Source organism: Neofelis nebulosa, chromosome 11, assembly GCF_028018385.1.
Source record: "Neofelis nebulosa isolate mNeoNeb1 chromosome 11, mNeoNeb1.pri, whole genome shotgun sequence".
In the NCBI taxonomy this organism is placed as follows: Eukaryota; Metazoa; Chordata; class Mammalia; order Carnivora; family Felidae; genus Neofelis; species Neofelis nebulosa.
In genome coordinates this window covers 63,589,082-63,605,914 of record NC_080792.1, presented here as the reverse complement: position 1 = coordinate 63,605,914, position 16,833 = coordinate 63,589,082, and the positions used below count along the sequence as shown (strand labels likewise).

The window sequence follows — 16,833 nt, the reverse complement described above, 5'->3', positions numbered from 1 at the left end:
TGGGAAATGTGTGAGATGATGGATCCATTTCTCAAAGAAGAACCATAGATGGAATTGCAAGCTTACCATAAAAAGTGAGGAACTTGTTCTGTATGTGTTAAGTCTGCGGTGCTTGTGAGCCATTACTGTGGGGATGTCCAGAAGGGCACTGGGCATAGAGGTCTGAACAAAGAGATGAAGGATGGAGGGAGAGTATCAGCAGGAGGTGGCCCTTAAAGCCAAAGGCTTGGATGAAGTAACTTGGAAGAGGTATCCAGAGGAAGAGCAGAAACCTTAGGCCAGCACCTCAGGAGTGCTGAAATTTACTGTGTGTGTGGAGGAAACAGAAAAGAGAAATTAGGAGAAAGTGGCCCCACAATAGCCAAGGGAAAAGGAGGTGCCATGGAGGAGGGAAGGCTCAATAGATCAGTGCCCAAAAAAAGTTAAGCGAGATGCAACAAAGAAAGCACTGGTAGGTTTGACAGAGAAGTTTCTGTGTCATGTGTGGTGGAAGCCATATTGCTGTGGCTGAGAAGTGGACAGAAGTATGGCAGACCCTGAAAGTGGCCAAATTCCACACTTGCTTTTTGTTTCTTCTTTATTATCAGAACCCTTATTTTATTCATGCAGCATAGGTCTATCCAACAACCTTGGTGATAAAGGAAAGCAACTGAGTAGGAGCAAGGTAGATATGTGTGGCCTAGATGAATTGCTGCAGTGAGGGCACAGTGACAAGAGATTGTCTGTTTGGGCTCATTGTTTTGGGGTGGAGGAGACTTGAGGAATTAAGGTTGACACCCTTACCTACTAAAACCTATTTGGAAAAATAAAAAATGCTAGGTGGGTATTCTACCAGCCTGGTGTAAATGACTTTCTTCTTCCTGAAAATAAGATGAATCATGCTACCAATGAATAAAACACCTTTTGCCACCAAAGAGCCCCCTTATGGATGCAATGCTCTCAGAGCATTTTTAGCTAAATACTTTTGTGACCCCTTGCTGTGCCTGTCTATTTCCAGAGCTCCTTGGTGAATCCCCTGTGGACTCAAGAATCCTGGGTTTGTATCACTCACACTTTTCCCCCTGCTTCATTGGCCCCAGACTATAGCTCTGCTTCCATAAGAGTATGTGTGTTTTGTGATTGGAAAAGGACAGGTTCCTCATCTCTGGCCATTGTCTGTGTGCTGATAGAACCCCCTTTCCTGTGTGGGGAAATATCTTCCCTGTCCTTTGTGGTCCCCTGACTCTTTCAAAATAAATCACTGCAAAAAGACTAAAATTCTCCTATCTGCAACTCTGATACTATCTGCTTGCCTCTCTATATTATTAAAAACACATTTATGCAGCTTCAAGGGAATAGTGCTTCAAAATGCAGTTTCTGCTAGTTAATTGGACTGTATCCAAGTAACTGATGTAAATATTCCCCCATTCCCCTCCTTTTGGACATGTGTAATGGCTTAAATATGTAGAGTATTTCCTGCCCTCCAAAGACTCAATAAGCTGCATGCTGACTAGAGTATTCCGTGAAGGTCAGAGAGAACTTGGGCAGGAAAGAGACACCTGGATAGTTCATATTTATTTTTCATTTAACTACATATAAAATACTTATCTCTTCTGTTGTAGGCAGAAATTTCCAAAAGTCCTTTAAAAACATGTGTGTAGCAAGTCTTCTCTGTTCAAACATTCTAAACATCTTTTTACATTCAAAATGGAAATAAATAGACTTATACAGCTTAAAAGTCTCCATAGAATTGGTTAAAAATTTGACATAGAAAAGCACACTTCTCTCCCCACACCCACCTGTCATTTTCCAGACTAATTCATTTCTACTATCTGTTCAGGTCTGCATAGTAAATTCAGCATAAGGTCAGATCCAGGCAGGCCTCTCCTTTGGGGAGAAAATAGCGTATGATTATACACATCAAATGTGTTGACCACATAGGTATTGTTCTAAGCACTAGAACATTCAGGACATTGTTATAGGCATAGCAGTAAAATAAATAGGAGTTTCCATCCCTGTGAAACTCTCATGCTGGTGAGAAGACCATTATCAATGCCATATGGTGATAAATCTCAGAAAAAAAGCTGAAGCAGGAGCAGGATAATGGGGCTGGAGAGTGGAGGTAGGTTCCACTTTATAGAAGTCTGAATGAAAAAAGTAAGGAAAAGCCATGTGGAAGAGTAAGAGTCCTGCAGACCAATTAGCCTATTCACAAGAAATTCTGCTTGCAATTTGAGGAGGCTCACAGACTATGGGGAAGCTTCTCCATGGATTCACAGGTTAAGAAACTCTCTTTTGAAGAGAAGGATTCTGTAATAGGCAGAATGGGTGGAATGGCAGGTGGAATGTTCTAATTCCTAGAATAGTGCTTTGCCATTAGTAATGAAGTAGTGAAGCTCAAGATAGTGCTCCTCAACAATAACTTCAGAGAAGTCAATTGAAGGAAATGACTAAAGAGAAAGATGGCTGATGTTTAAGAAAATCACTATAATCATGAGTTAATGGTTTCAATTGACAGTAAATAATGGCCTACGGCTGTCATTGTCCATGCTGACAAATAATTTATTTCACGTTTTTAAATAAAAAGACATTTGTACATTCCTGATAACTGAGTACAAGAGCTGTGTTCCAATGTACTGCTTTCAGCTTAAATCACTGAGGCATTTTTACCACATTTAACTATTCTGTTAAAATCAGGATTTTAATACTTGCCATCATCAGATGAGAAGCTAAGAAACAGCCTTTCTGTGGAAAATAACAATAATTGTGTACAAAGTAGAGAAATATTCAATTACATGATAACACTTGGGTAATAAAAATTTGTTTCTGGTTTAAAAAAAGAACCTCTCTTTTGTATTGACCCCAAACATTTCCTCGTAGTTCATCTGTCCAAAGAGCTATTGTGTTCCATAACTGTTCTTTTTTTTTTAATGTTTATTTACTTATTTTGAGACAGAGATGGGGGGAGGGACAGAGAGAGAGAGAGAATCCCAAACTGTCAGTGCAGAGCCTGAGGCAGGACTCGATTCCATGAATTGTGGGATCATGACTTAAGCCAAAATCAAGAGTTGGTGCTTAACTGACTAAGCCACCCAGGCACTCTAACATTTAATAATTCTTGACAAATGATTGAATAAGAATAGTTATGGGTGGCTCAGTCAGTGAAGTGCCTGACTCTTGATTTTGGCTCAGGTCATGATCCCACAGTTTGTGGGATTGAGCCCTGTCTGGGGCTTCATGCTAAGCATGGAGCTTGCTTTGAATTCTCTCTCTTCCTCTCTCTCTACCCCTCCCTTTCTAGTGCTCTCTCTTCCTCTCTCTCTCTCTCTCTCTCTCTCTCTCTCTCTCTCTCAAAATAAAGAAAGAAAGAGACTTAGGAGTGTCTGGGTGGCTCAGTTGGTTGAGTGTTCAACTTCAGCTCAGATCATGATCTCATGGTTCATGAGTTTGAGCCCCAAAGCCCTGCTTTGGTTCCTCTGTCCCCCTCTCTCTCTGCCCCTCATCCACTCACACTCTGTCTCTCTCTCAAAAATAAATAAACATTAAAAAGAAATAAATAAACTTAAAAAAAAAAGAATTATTAAGTGTCAAATTAAAATGCCAGGTACTGGAGTCACACTAAATAAAGGTGCACCCCACCAACTACCTCAAGGGCACACAATCTAATGAGAAAGACAAACAAGTAAACAAACAAACACAAAACACAAACACAAACACAAAAAATTATATGTAGTTTCAGGAGTACTAAGATGGAGTTTAGTCTCTGAATGGGAAGTCAGATTAATTCCCCAAGAAGAGTTAATTTTCATGCTCAGAAAAAAAAAAAAAAAGGTAGTTGACAAGCCAACAGAAGACAATCCTAATTCCATAGGGTTTAATAGGTGATTTTATTTAAAAGGATTGTTTCTTCATGTAATGTCTTTAGGCAGAAGATTAAACAAACTTTCTTTATGTAATATTTCATTGATATTTAATGTAATGTATATTATGAATTTCTAAGTGGAGAATTTACTACATGGTGTTTTTCAGACTTACTAGACTGAAAATACTTTCTTCACAGGGCATTGGTACTTACTGGGATGTGTTTGGTAGCAAGTAACAGACAAGCCAAAGAAATATAAACAATAAGGGATTTGTTATCTCACATAAAATGTATGGGAAGAGTTCTATGTATACCATGCTAGACTGAGATTCAGAACAATTTGCCTACAGAGAACTAGAAAAGCTAGACAAAATATTTTTTATGAAGTCATAGGAAAGTTATGGGCCCAAAACCTGAGAGAAGAAGAAAACTCTGAGAAGTAAACCCTGCATTTGGAATAGCTTTTACCCCAGAGCACTTGGTGATTCTGGAATAGGCTACTGAGAGGCTGTAAATGTGAGTAGAACTTTCAAAGTGTCACAGGGCTTGGAGGAAACTGGAGTTTAGGGCTAGCCAAAAATGAGGGTTAGGCAACCAATTACTCTCCACTTGTATTAGGATCCTGAAGAGGTATATCCTAGGAATAAGGGTAAACTAGAAAGAAATAGACCAACAGGATCTTAAACTCAGACCTGAATTATCTCAAATCCTAATCAAATAAGGATGATTTTGAATACTTACTGCCTCTAGTGAAACCGACTACCAGAAGTAAAAATAAATCCCCTTTGGAGGAAGGTAACATCGGCAGGTGCCTTGAATTATCTCTATAATTTTCATACAAAATGTCCAGCACTCAATCACAAATAATCAGCACATAATAGACACAGTCAGATGGGATCCAGTAGTGGAGTTATCAGACATAGACTTACACAGGAAATATGTTAAATGTAAATAGAGCAAATGTTCCAGTTAAAAGCTAAGATTGTCAGACAAGATTTTAAAAATATGATATAGTGCTTAGAAGAGACATATCCTAAATGTAAGGACACAGGAAGGCTGAAAGTAAAGAAAGAAACAAATTATACCATGTAAACACAAACTAAAAGAGCTTGTCTATATTTCATTTCAAACAAAGAATAATTTAAGGCAAAAATTATTACTAGAGTTATTTATTTTATAAATTTTCAATTCATGGAAAATATATAACAATTCAAAATGTGCATGTACTTACACATGCAGGCACACATGCACACACACAGATGCACACACATGCATGCACGCACACACACACACGCACACACATCCCAAGCCTAGATGGCTTCCAGCAAATTCTGTCACACATTTAAAGAAGATATAATGCCAATCTCTCACAAAACCTTCTACCAAATATAAAGAGAAAGAAAACTTCTCTGTGAGCTTTTTAAGGCCAGTATAACCTTGATACCAAACCTGAGAGGTGTCATAAGAAAGGAAAATTACAAATCAATCCCATGCATGAACAAAGATGCAAAAATCCTAAACAAAATATTAGCAAACTGAATCTAATCCAGAGCAAAGCCCTTACTCGCTTCAATTTTATGAAGCTGAGAGAGGTGAAGAAGCTGCAGAAAACAAGTTTGAAATAAGCGGAGGCTGGTTTGTGAGGTTTAAGGAAAGAAGCCATCTTCATAACGTAAAAGTAAAAGGTGAAGGAGCAAGTGCTGATGTGGATGCTGCAGCAATTTATCCAGAAAATCTAGTTAAGATAATTCATGAAGATGGCTGTACAAAACAACAGATTTTCAGTATAGATGAAAGGAGAGCCTTTTATTGGATGAAGATGTCATTTTGGACTTTCAGAGCTAGAGAGAAGTCAATGCCTGACTTCAAAACTTCAAAGTTTAGGCTGACTTTCCATGTTAGAACTGATACAGTTGGTGATTTTAAATTGAAGCCAGTGCTCATTTGCCATTCTGAAAATCCTAGGGCCCTTAAGAATTATGCTAAATCTACTCTGCCTGTGCTCTATAAATGGAAAAACAAAGCTGAAATGACAGCACATTTGTTTACAACATGGTTGACTGAATATTTTGAGCCCACTACTGCGACCTACTGTTCACGAAAAAAAAAAGATTTATTTCAAAATATTACTGCTCATTGACAATGCACCTGGTCATTCAAGAGCTCTGATGGAGATGAACAAGATTAATGTCATTTCTATGCCTGCAAACACACATCCATTCTGCAGCTCATGGATCAAGGAGTAATTTTGACTTTCAAGTCTTCCCACTTAAGAAATACTTTTCAGGGGCTCCTGGGTTGCTCAGTCCATTAAGCGTCTGACTCTTGGTTTCAGCTTAGGTATTGATCTCACGACTCAGTTGAGTTCAAGCCCCACATTGGGCTCTGCACTGATGGTGCAGAGCCTTCTTGAGATTCTCTCTTTTCCCCCTCTCTCAGCATCTCTCTCTCTAAATAAATAAATAAACTTAAAATATAATAGCATCAAACTTTAAAAAAAATAAAAAAGAAAGAAAGACATTTCAGGTTCAGGCTAGAGTATCCAGTGAGGGAGGGAGGGAGCCATGAGCTCTTTGCTAGAAGACCAAAGACTAGATTGTAGGAAAAGCAAATAGAAGACATGTTTTGAAAATGTGTATTAACGGTATTTCATCAGTTTGTAAGACATGAGTCTGAAATAGCTAGCAGCTTGGTTCTCAAAAAAATCTCTGAACCATGTGCAGCTCCGTGGGTAAGTGGGTCAGGACCCCATCATGAGACAGGTGGAAGGGAAAAACCCAGTCACAATATTGTATCTATCAGTATTCTGGCCAGGCCTCAGAGATGTGGCATAGCAGTATGTGAAAAAGAGGTCCCAGATTTATATGGAAAGGAAAGTAGACTAAGATATGACTGAATTGCTGTGATCCCATGATCAAACTTGAACAGATGAGGAGTTGCTTCTTATGGATGAGCAAACAAAGTGGTTTTTTGAGATGGAATCTATTCCTGGTGAAGATTGTTGGAACAACAGCAAAGGATTTAGAATATTCCATAAGCTTAGTTGATAAGGTATAGATGGGATTTGAGAAAACTGACTTCAATTTGGAAAAAAGTTCTACTGTGGGTAAAATGCTATCATACAGCATTACATGCTACAGAGAAATCAGCTGTGAAAGGAGTTGCTCAACGAGGCAATCTTCTTGGTTGTCTTAAGAAATTGCCACAGCAACCCTGACCTTCAGCAACCATCACCCTGATAAGTCAGCCACCATCAACATTGAGGCAAGACCCTCCAGCAGCAAAAGGGTTAGGCTTGCTGAAAGCTCACATGATGGTTAGCACTTTTATCAATAAAGTATTTTTTAATTGGGGTATGTATATTGTTTTTCTAGAAATAATGCTACCGTACACTTACTATACTATACTATAGTGTACAATGTATGTATAATTTTTTAAATACAGGGAAACCAAATAATTCATTTGACTCATTTCATTGTGATATTCACTATTTATTTATTGCAGTAGTCTGGATCTGAACCCACAGAATCGCTGAAGTATGTACTAGATGAAATTAATGGCAAATTAGACATTACAGAATAGAAATTAGTAAACTTGAAGATATAGCTATAGAAACTATCCAAAGTGGAATGCAGAAAAAGAAAAGAGTGAAAATCAATGAACAGAACTTCAGTGAAATATAGGACAATATCAGGTCATATGTATATTTTGAGCCTCCAAAGGGGATGAGACTGGGGAGACTGAAAAACCTTTTGAAGAAATAATAGATGAAAGCTTTCTAAATTTGGTAAGATAATAAACTCACACACACAAGAGGCTCAATGAACTCCAAGAACAAGAAACAAGAAAACGTCACAAATTTGTTAAAACCAGTGTTAAAAAACATGCACAAACACTCATAAACATTCATGTACCTGAAAAAACACCCACTGCATTGTACTGGGGTTTATTTTCAGATTTGCCATAAATTCCTGATCCTAAATTGAGGAGTTCCAAAAGTTGAATCCTCCTCTAGCTGTCACACAAGCTGGAGTGTCAGGTATCTGGGACTGAGTACTGAGGGGTCACTCAACACATTTCTCCATTTTTCTCCATGTTGGTAGAGCACTCAGGGTCCATCTGGTGTGTATAAGGTAATTGGCAACATCTATTTCTGAAATAGGTTTGTCTAAAGGGGATGAAGAGTAACTACTCCCCTAGTGCCACGGGACAAGTCTGATCTGCTGACAGGGCACTGATGAGCAGTGAGGCATCTGAGTCATTCAGATGAGACTCTCTAGTATCCAAGACATTTTATGTTGACATATCTAGGGGCACTCAATAAACCACTTCCATCTTTCCCTCTGAGTTTGCTGAGCCATAAATTTGACCTATTTGCAGAATAGTGGGAGAGTGCTCACCTGAATGCTCATTCATGTGTCTTAGACACCCATGGGGTCAGTGTGAGGCCTCCTCATGACGCCCTACAAATGTTTGTTCAGGTCACAAACTTCTCTGCTATTGTTTGCCTGCTGCCATGGAGATTTCTTCCCTGATCCAGTGGGATACAAGAGGTCTCACCTGTGAAGACCAGTGGCTCAATGTTTAATGAGAAAGGGGAAGGGAAAAGAGTATCAGGATCCAGCTCTCCAAAAAGCCCCTGGAGAGGTGGTCCAATTAATAAAAGATTGCAAAACACCTCAATCAGTGTAATGGGCTCTCTTGAGAGCTGCTGCTTATCAATAGCAAATGGTCTCATGTTCAAAACAAAATATTTGAATGCTAAAGCTTACACCACCACTGCTGTCTTGGATAAAGCCCAGGTTGAGTGAGATGCCCTAAAAATGGAAGTTGCTGCTCACAAAAGAGGTCACTTGGGACCACCAGGAGCTCATCCTATAAACACCAAAAAGGAAGAAAAGGAGATGAAATGTTTAGGGACAGACAGGAGGCAAAAAATAAAGGGAAGAAAAGGAAAATTTTTACCACTTAGAATAAACCATTCTAAAAGATTTGATTAGAAGGAAGGAGAAGGGCTAAAGAGAATGAAATAATTATTCTAAGACAGGGACCTCTCTCTCCTGGGGAGAGCCTGCTGCCTAGAGACAACCCCTTTTCTTCCTATCAGCTAGCGACAGCCAGAGACAGACAGAACCTGAGGCTTCAGGTGGCTAACATCCTAAAACACACACACACGCACACACACACAAATCCTAAATATGGCAGGGAAGAGCGAATTAAATAAATTATATATAAATACAAATACAATAAAATGATTAAAACAAAGATGCATAATTTGACTCAACTGAAATCTAGAATTTGTATACTAAAATAATTTACACAAAAGATTAAAAGGCACTGATTGTGCCTCTACAACATAAGTTCTAAATTAAATTTAGCATTTGCTACAGCGCACCAGTTGACGTAACCTCACAAACTCAATCAATCCTGGGGCTCAAATTACACCTGTGAATCCCACAAAATTTAAATTTTGTATCACATATAATCTTAGGAAAGTAGCCATTGCAAAATAGAGAAAAAATAGGTATACCTCACTTAACAGCCTTGCCTAAATTTCCCACATTTATAGAATGGATTACTGCTCCCCTTAAGTTAAAATAGTTAATATGACCCAACATAAAGGAATTGTTTGAGAAAACAAGGCCTTCAAATATTAACATTTAATCCTTGATCCTTAATCATTAATAAAGGGGTGATCATCTCCACCACTTCTCTGTGTGACAGCCCAATTGTGCCTGTTGTTTTTTTTTTTTCCTTTTGGTTTGTTTTAAATGTTCATTTATTCATTTTGAGAGAGAAAGCATGAGAAGGGGAGGGGCATAGAGACAGGAAGAGAACCCAAGCAGTCTCTGAGCTGTCAGCACAAAGCCCAATGAGGGCTCTTTCTCACAATCATGTGAGATCGTGACCTGTGTGGAAATCAAAAGTTGAAGGCTTAACTGACTGAGCCACCCAGGCACCCTGTGCCTATTGTTAAACACAGAAAAAATAAATTGTGTTTCATGGGACAACTACAACCTGAATGCTGTGGTTCCCAGTTCTTAAAGCCCCATTCCCAATAGCCAATATTATTAAAATTACTGATTCTGTCCAATCAACAACCTATCAATATTTTGCTCTTATGGATTTGGTTAATATATTGTGTTCAATACCTGTTTCAACAGCCTCTTAGCTGCAATTTGTCTTTGTCTCTGAAGGGATACAATACACCTTTCTCTACCCATGGGACACCTTAGTGTCTCCACCACTGCACACACACAACCTTCGCAGACAAGGTATTCATTGCATGCGCCTTTCTCCAGGAGCACAGGTATGACATTACATTGAGGACTTCCTCCTCCAAGACCATTTGACACACTCATTACAGTTGCACAACTCTAATATTCATTCATTCTTTGGGGTTCTGGTGGCAACACTTCCTCATTTACAAATTTTACTTCAAATTAAAATCAACAGACACTCCTATTAGTGCCCTCAAAACCCTTCACTCTTGAGGCTCTGGCAACTTCTTTTCCAGTCTCCTGGAGTCTCAAGTTCACTTATTATGGCCAAAATTGTCCAAGGGCATTTAATTCAAGAAACTGCCCCTCTTGACCTCATGTTCTACCCTTAAAACTACAAATATCTACATACTGGACTTTCCTGAAAATAGGGACTCTCATAGACCCTGAGCCTGTGACTCTCCATTTTCTGTTGCCCATTGTGCTTTGGGTCATGGAAACAGCACAGCAACTGAGGTCTCCTTAAGATAGGATGGAGCTAAACATGGGCCCTCTGGCATATTCCATGTGCAGGAAGGGGTGATCTTCCCTGTCCTCAGTGTCTTTCTAGAGGAGTCACCCATTCCCCAGACTCCTCAGCTACCTAGGGCATCCCTTGGGATTAACTGAGTGAACAACAATGGGAGTTCATGAACCATACAAGTGACAGTGTTAACCACCAGCAGAATGTGCTACGTTCCCCTCAGCCAGGATGTCCATAATAAGGACAGGACTCCAAAACAACACACTAGACCAAACTTCAGGCAGTCATCTTAGTACCAGATGCCCCAGCCAACAAGTGTCCCCATCTTCACATTTATTATAAACTGCTGGATCATTACCTAAGAGTTGTCCCCTTCAGGGTAAAGAACCCTGGGAATCTCTTACCTCACAGATACACAAAATTATAAATAAAAATGGCATATGTCTTTACATGTACTAAGGCCACAATACTAAGCTTTGCCAGGACACTCCTTATTCCTTTCAGTTACAGACATTACTAATAGTAACCAAGACACACATTTCACTTCTCAAAAACAATGCTGTGCTCTTTGAAAAAGCCTTCACTAGAACTTTCATGTTCCTAATAGGTCCCAGATCATGAGTTAAATTAGGAGACATACTGGTGTTCTTGAACAACTCCTTTGTAAATCCAGTCTGGCAAATGGACCTCTCAATAGGTCTCTATCTTGCCCTGGGTCTTAATCTCTCTTAATTTTAGGCTCTTTCACTGACTCATACCTCACACCAAATTTAAAAACTTTCTCACTGCCCTTTTTTATATTTAAAGAGGGATATATCTTGACTCCATGTATATTAAGACTCAATATATATTAATAGTGTCTACTCCTATATAAAATTTCAATCTTGTCTCCATCCCATAAGAAAACTCATAAAACAAGATGTCCTGTGGTAGCTGGTTCCAGTCAAGGTTAACTGAGCTACTCAAAATTGTTTCCATGGATCCAGGCTCCTTTTGTCTTCTGTTTTTGTGCTTAGGCTTGTTCCCTTATGGTTGCAAGATGGGTATCACATCAGTTTGTTCCAAAATGTCAGAGACAAGGGACAGTCTTATGACTTTTTATCAGGGACTAAACCTTTCTCAGAAACCCCTAAATAGACTCCCCTGTATTTCATCAACCAGCATTGGGTCACATGTCTCTGGTGGACAGAATAACTAATGCCACCTGCCCCCAAAGATGTCTACATCCTCATCTCCAGAACCTGTGGCAAGGTGCTTGGCAGATGTGATTAAGGATCTGGAGGTGGGAAGGTTATCCTTATTATCCAGTGGGCTCTATATAATCACAAAAGTTCTTAAAGAGGAAAGCAGGAAGGTCCACGCTCTTCACACGTTGGAGCTGAAATCTTTTCTTCAGCCTTTGAACAAGTATGGTTCAAGAGACATCTCAAATAATGTGTGAAGTTAGTAACTTCCCTTCCAGTTCATAGTTGTTCTCTGGGATCTATGGAAATAAATGAAAGCCCCCGTCACAAGAATAAGTAGAAGCTATCTACTCAGAACTTGCTGGAGCAAGGGAGTCGGCACCACTACGGGCCTTGGACACACTCATGAGCAGCCAGAGGAAGGAGAAAGTTTAAAAAAAAAGGATAATCCAGTTTGGAAGTTGGTGGTATTGGGAAGCTGGAGCAGCCTGTTGGAAGCAGGCCAATCATGATTTGTTGGGGGAGCATATTTGGCTTTCTCTGGTTGGTCATAAATGGAGGCGGGAACAAAGATAGGGAAGCTGAGAGTCACTGACCAAGTCCTGGCTGTTCTGAGCCATGGCTGTAGAGGTCATGGCTTAAAGGGCTGGCTACTGCAGAGGGTGTGGGTCAGAGTTCTGTGGTCATCTATGGTCTGCTGTCCATTGTATGTTCAGCCTTTCAGGGTTTACTTCTCACTGTTGCCTCTCATCTCAGCTGCCTATTGTCACAGAATTTTGCATTCCTTAAACTCACAGGAGCTCCCAGATCCTGGCATAAGGATTGTGAGGTGGCCTAGGAGCTGGGCAGTCAGAGTCAGGAGGGAAGGAGGAAAATTGGAACCAATGATTTGTTTGGAGGGTTGTAGCCAGATACTGGCAGAAACTGGAAGAATTAAAAACTGGATAATGATTAACAGTTTGGACAAGGTGACAGGATCCAATCCAATCTGCAGGTAGGGACCAAAAATGGTTTTTACACTGTATGTGTGAGGTGGGGGGAAAAGGGGCAGAAAGGTGGTCTTCACCAAACAAGGCATAACGTGCATATCCTTCAGTTACCATCATTTATAGAGTTACAATGAATGGAGTTAGGATCTAATAACCTAGAAGAGTGTGCTATATAGACAATGCATAGTTATCCGCTGAACCACAAAATTTTTCTCTGTATCTCCTTGAAAGGGATGTCCCAAAAGTAGTTTTTTGTTGGAAGGAAGACAAGTAAATGGAGTGCAGGATGAGGAGGAAGCGCAGGAAAAGGCTGACACAGGATACAATAAGTTTACATGTCTATATTACTTACTGGGCACCCATAGGGTGTAGAGAAGTCTGGATTATACCCTGCTGGAGAATTGGAAGGAATTCCCAGCTGAGGAATCTCAGCCACTAGAAACCCAAAGAGCAGGGGTTTCCGTCTCTTGCTAATGCTTCTGTTCATTTTAAGTGTGGGGATTCACTGCCAACGTTTATGGATGAAATATAAGGAAATTTAAAGCTTCAGACAATTGCTAACGAAGACCATTTGTTGCATTAATAACACAAAGGTAAATGTTATAGGAAATATCTCCTGTTAGCATGCCAGTTTAGCCCTGGATAATTAAATAAATTGCAACAATCTGTGGTAGGAAATCACTGTTAAAAGTCATTAAAATGTACTTTTATTTTCCTCAATCTCACAAGCAGGAAGAGCAACTTCAGTTTTGTGTGGATTGTTTTCATAGAGCAGTTGGAGTAAAGGTGAGGCAGAGAAGGAGTGCTTTCTGTTCTAGCAGTGTTTGCAAAGAACTCTCACAAAAATGACTTTGTTGGTCATCTTCTAGGTTTGATGTCAGAACAATATACAACCTTATCCACTCAAATCTCTGTGGTTAGAGGTATACTTCTAGATTTCCGGAAATTTTACCTTCATATTTTTTTTTACATTTTCTAGTACACATAATAAACTTCTTATTAACAGGAACCAAGTCTTTTACTTCCAGAGTAATCTAGTCATACAACCAATCACTCCACATTGTCCAGGCTGTTGTAAATATTTTAGGCTTTATGGGCCCATACGGTCTGTGCTGCATATTCCTTTAAAAATTTTTAACAGTAGTTTGCAGATCCCTATCTTATCCCAAATACCCCTCTTGCCCCTTTTCAGTTACTCACAGATTTCATCTCCCAGCCCCAAACAAACATTAATCTACTTCCTGCCTCCATAGTAGGGGTCTACAAACTACTATCATGGGCCAGATCTAGCCTGTGGCCTGTTTTTGTAAATAGCTTCTTGGAAACACAAACCGTGCCCATTCATTTACATTACAGTATACCACAGCTTTCTCCCAACAACTGCAGAGCTTCGTTAAAAGAGAGACTGTATGGCTGACAAAGCCTAAAATATTTACTGCATTGCCCTTTACAGAAAATTTTTGCTGACCTCTGTCCATGCACTTGCCTTTTCAAAGGCCATTTCATATGCATGGAATCACACAATATATACTCTTCTGAATCTGACCTCTTTTATTCAGCATACAGTTTTTGAGGTTCATTTATATTGTATCATGTATAAGAAGTTCATTCCTTTTTATTGCTGAATATTCCATTGTAAGGATACACCACATTTTGTTTATCTGTTCACAGTTGATAGATATGTGGATTGCTTCCACATTTGAGCTGCTATGAATAATGCTGTGAACACTGACATACAAGTCTTACGTGTGGACATATGTTTTCATTTCTCTTGGGTAGACCCCTAGGAGTAGATTTTATGGGTCATATGGTAAATTTATGTCTAACATTTTAAGAAAATGTCAAGCTGCTTTCCAAAGTGGCTATGCTGTTTTGCATTCTCAGGAGCAACATATGAGGGCTCCCTCTTCACCATGTCCTCCCCAACACTTGTCTGTTCATTTTGGTTATGCCATTCTAGTGGATGGAAAGTGGTACTGTGTTATGGTTTTAAACTGGATTTCCAAATGACTAATGATGATGATTTTTTTCCTGTGCTTTTTAGCCATTTGTATGTCTTCTTTTGTAAACCTCTGTTCAAATATTTTGCCGATTTGTAAACTGGATTGTTTGCCTCATTGAGTTTTAAGAGTTCTTTGTATATTCTGGATACAAGTCATTCGCCACAAATATGATTTGCAAATATTTTTCCCATTCTATAGGCTATTAATTTCTTTAACCAGTGTCTTTTAATGCACAAAATTTTAAATTTTGATAAAGTCCAATTTATCAATCATATTTTAATGGATGAATGAGTTTGGTATCATATCTAAGAAATCTTTGACTAACCCAGGGTCATGAGGACTTTTCCCTAGGTTTTCTTCTAAAAGTGTTATAGTTTCAGTTCTTAAATTAGGTCTTGAATCCATTTTGAGTTAATTTTTGCATATGGTGTAAGATAAGGGTCAAAATTGCACCATCACCATTTGTCAAGAAGACTATCCTTTCCCTATATATTGTGGCATCTCTCTTGAAAATCAATGGACTTAAATATGAGTTTATTTTTGTACTCTACATTCTCTCCCGTTGATCTGTATGTCTATGCTCATGCCACACTGTCTTAATTACTATATATTTATAGCAAATTTTGAAATCAAGAAGTGTTAAGTCCTCTCACTCTGTTCTTTTAAAAATTTGCTGCTGGGTCCTTTGCAGTAATATATAAATTTTAGGATCAGTTTGTCAATTTCTGCGAAGAAAGCTTACTGAAATTTCTATGGGGATTGCATTGAATCTATAGACCATTTGGGGGTAAGTTGTGATCCTAACAATATTGAGTATCTCAATATATGAACTTGAAATGCCTCTTTCCTTAGGTCTTTAATTTTTCTCAGCAATATCTTGAAGTTTTCAATGTACAAACCTTAGGGTTTTTGTTTGCTAAACTTATTCCTAAGTTTTTTATTTGTGAACTGAATTTTTTCTTAATCCCATTTTTGAATTGTTCATTGATAGTACATAGGAAGACAACCTACTTTTTGTATATTGATCTTGTATCATGTAACTGCTGAACTTACAATTTTTTATGGGTGTGAATATTTTAGAATTTTCTATATATAGTTGTCTGCAAATAAAAGACTGTTTCACTCATTCTTTTTCTTTTTTTTTTTTTTTTTTTTTTTTTTTTTTTTTTTAATTTTTTTTCAACATTTTTTATTTTATTTTTGGGACAGAGAGAGACAGAGCATGAACGGGGGAGGGGCAGAGAGAGAGGGAGACACAGAATCGGAAACAGGCTCCAGGCTCCGAGCCATCAGCCCAGAGCCTGACGCGGGGCTCGAACCCACGGACCGCGAGATCGTGACCTGGCTGAAGTCGGACGCTTAACCGACTGCGCCACCCAGGCGCCCCTCACTCATTCTTTTTCAATGTGGGTGTCTTTCGCTTCTTTTTCTTGCTTGATTACACTGGTTACAACCTCCAGTATAACATTAAATAGAAGTGGTGAGAGTGAATATCTTTGTCTTATACCTTATTTTATCTGTCTTCATTAAGTATGATGTTAGCTGTTGGTTTTTGCAGATGCCTTTGATCAGGCTGAAGAGGTTCCCTTCTATTTCAGGTTTGTTGAATTTTATCATGAGAGATGTCAGATTTTTATAAAACACTTTGTCTATTGCAGTGATCATGTGGTTTTTCCTTTTATTAATATGGTGAGTGATATTAATTTTATTTTCAGATGTTAAACCACCTTTGCATTACTGGAATAAATCCTACCTAATTGTGGTATATAATCTTTTTTATACGCTGCTGGATTCCGTTGGCTAGTGTTTTGTTGGAGATTTTTGGAATTATATTCATGAGATACTGGTTTTCTTTACTTGTGATGTCTTTTCCTGGCTTTGGTATCAGAGCCTCATAGAAGGAGATGGGAAATACTCCCTCCTTCTCTACTTTGTAGAAGAGTTTATGAAGGATTGGTATTGTTTCTTCCTTAAATATTTTTCACAGAAATCACCAGTAAAGCCATCTGGGCCTGAGTTTTTCTTTGTGGACAGATTTTTAAGTACTTATTCGATTTTTTTTTTTTTTTACT

The 16,833-nt window shown here is 38.8% G+C and overlaps 1 protein-coding gene across 2 annotated transcripts in view; it reads right to left on the bottom strand.

The window, feature by feature from the left end:
* Positions 1–8,190: 8,190 nt before the first annotated feature.
* Positions 8,191–16,833, bottom strand: part of RNMT (RNA guanine-7 methyltransferase) — a 46,627-nt gene continuing 37,984 nt past the window's right edge. Inside the window, exon 11 of one of the 2 annotated variants that reach the window (XM_058692817.1) lies at positions 8,191–8,401. In XM_058692817.1, coding sequence (XP_058548800.1) covers positions 8,319–8,401 — 83 coding nt within the window. In that variant the 3' untranslated portion in view covers positions 8,191–8,318. The remainder of the gene's footprint in view (positions 8,402–16,833) is intronic. The other variant, XM_058692816.1, reaches the window with a different exon arrangement.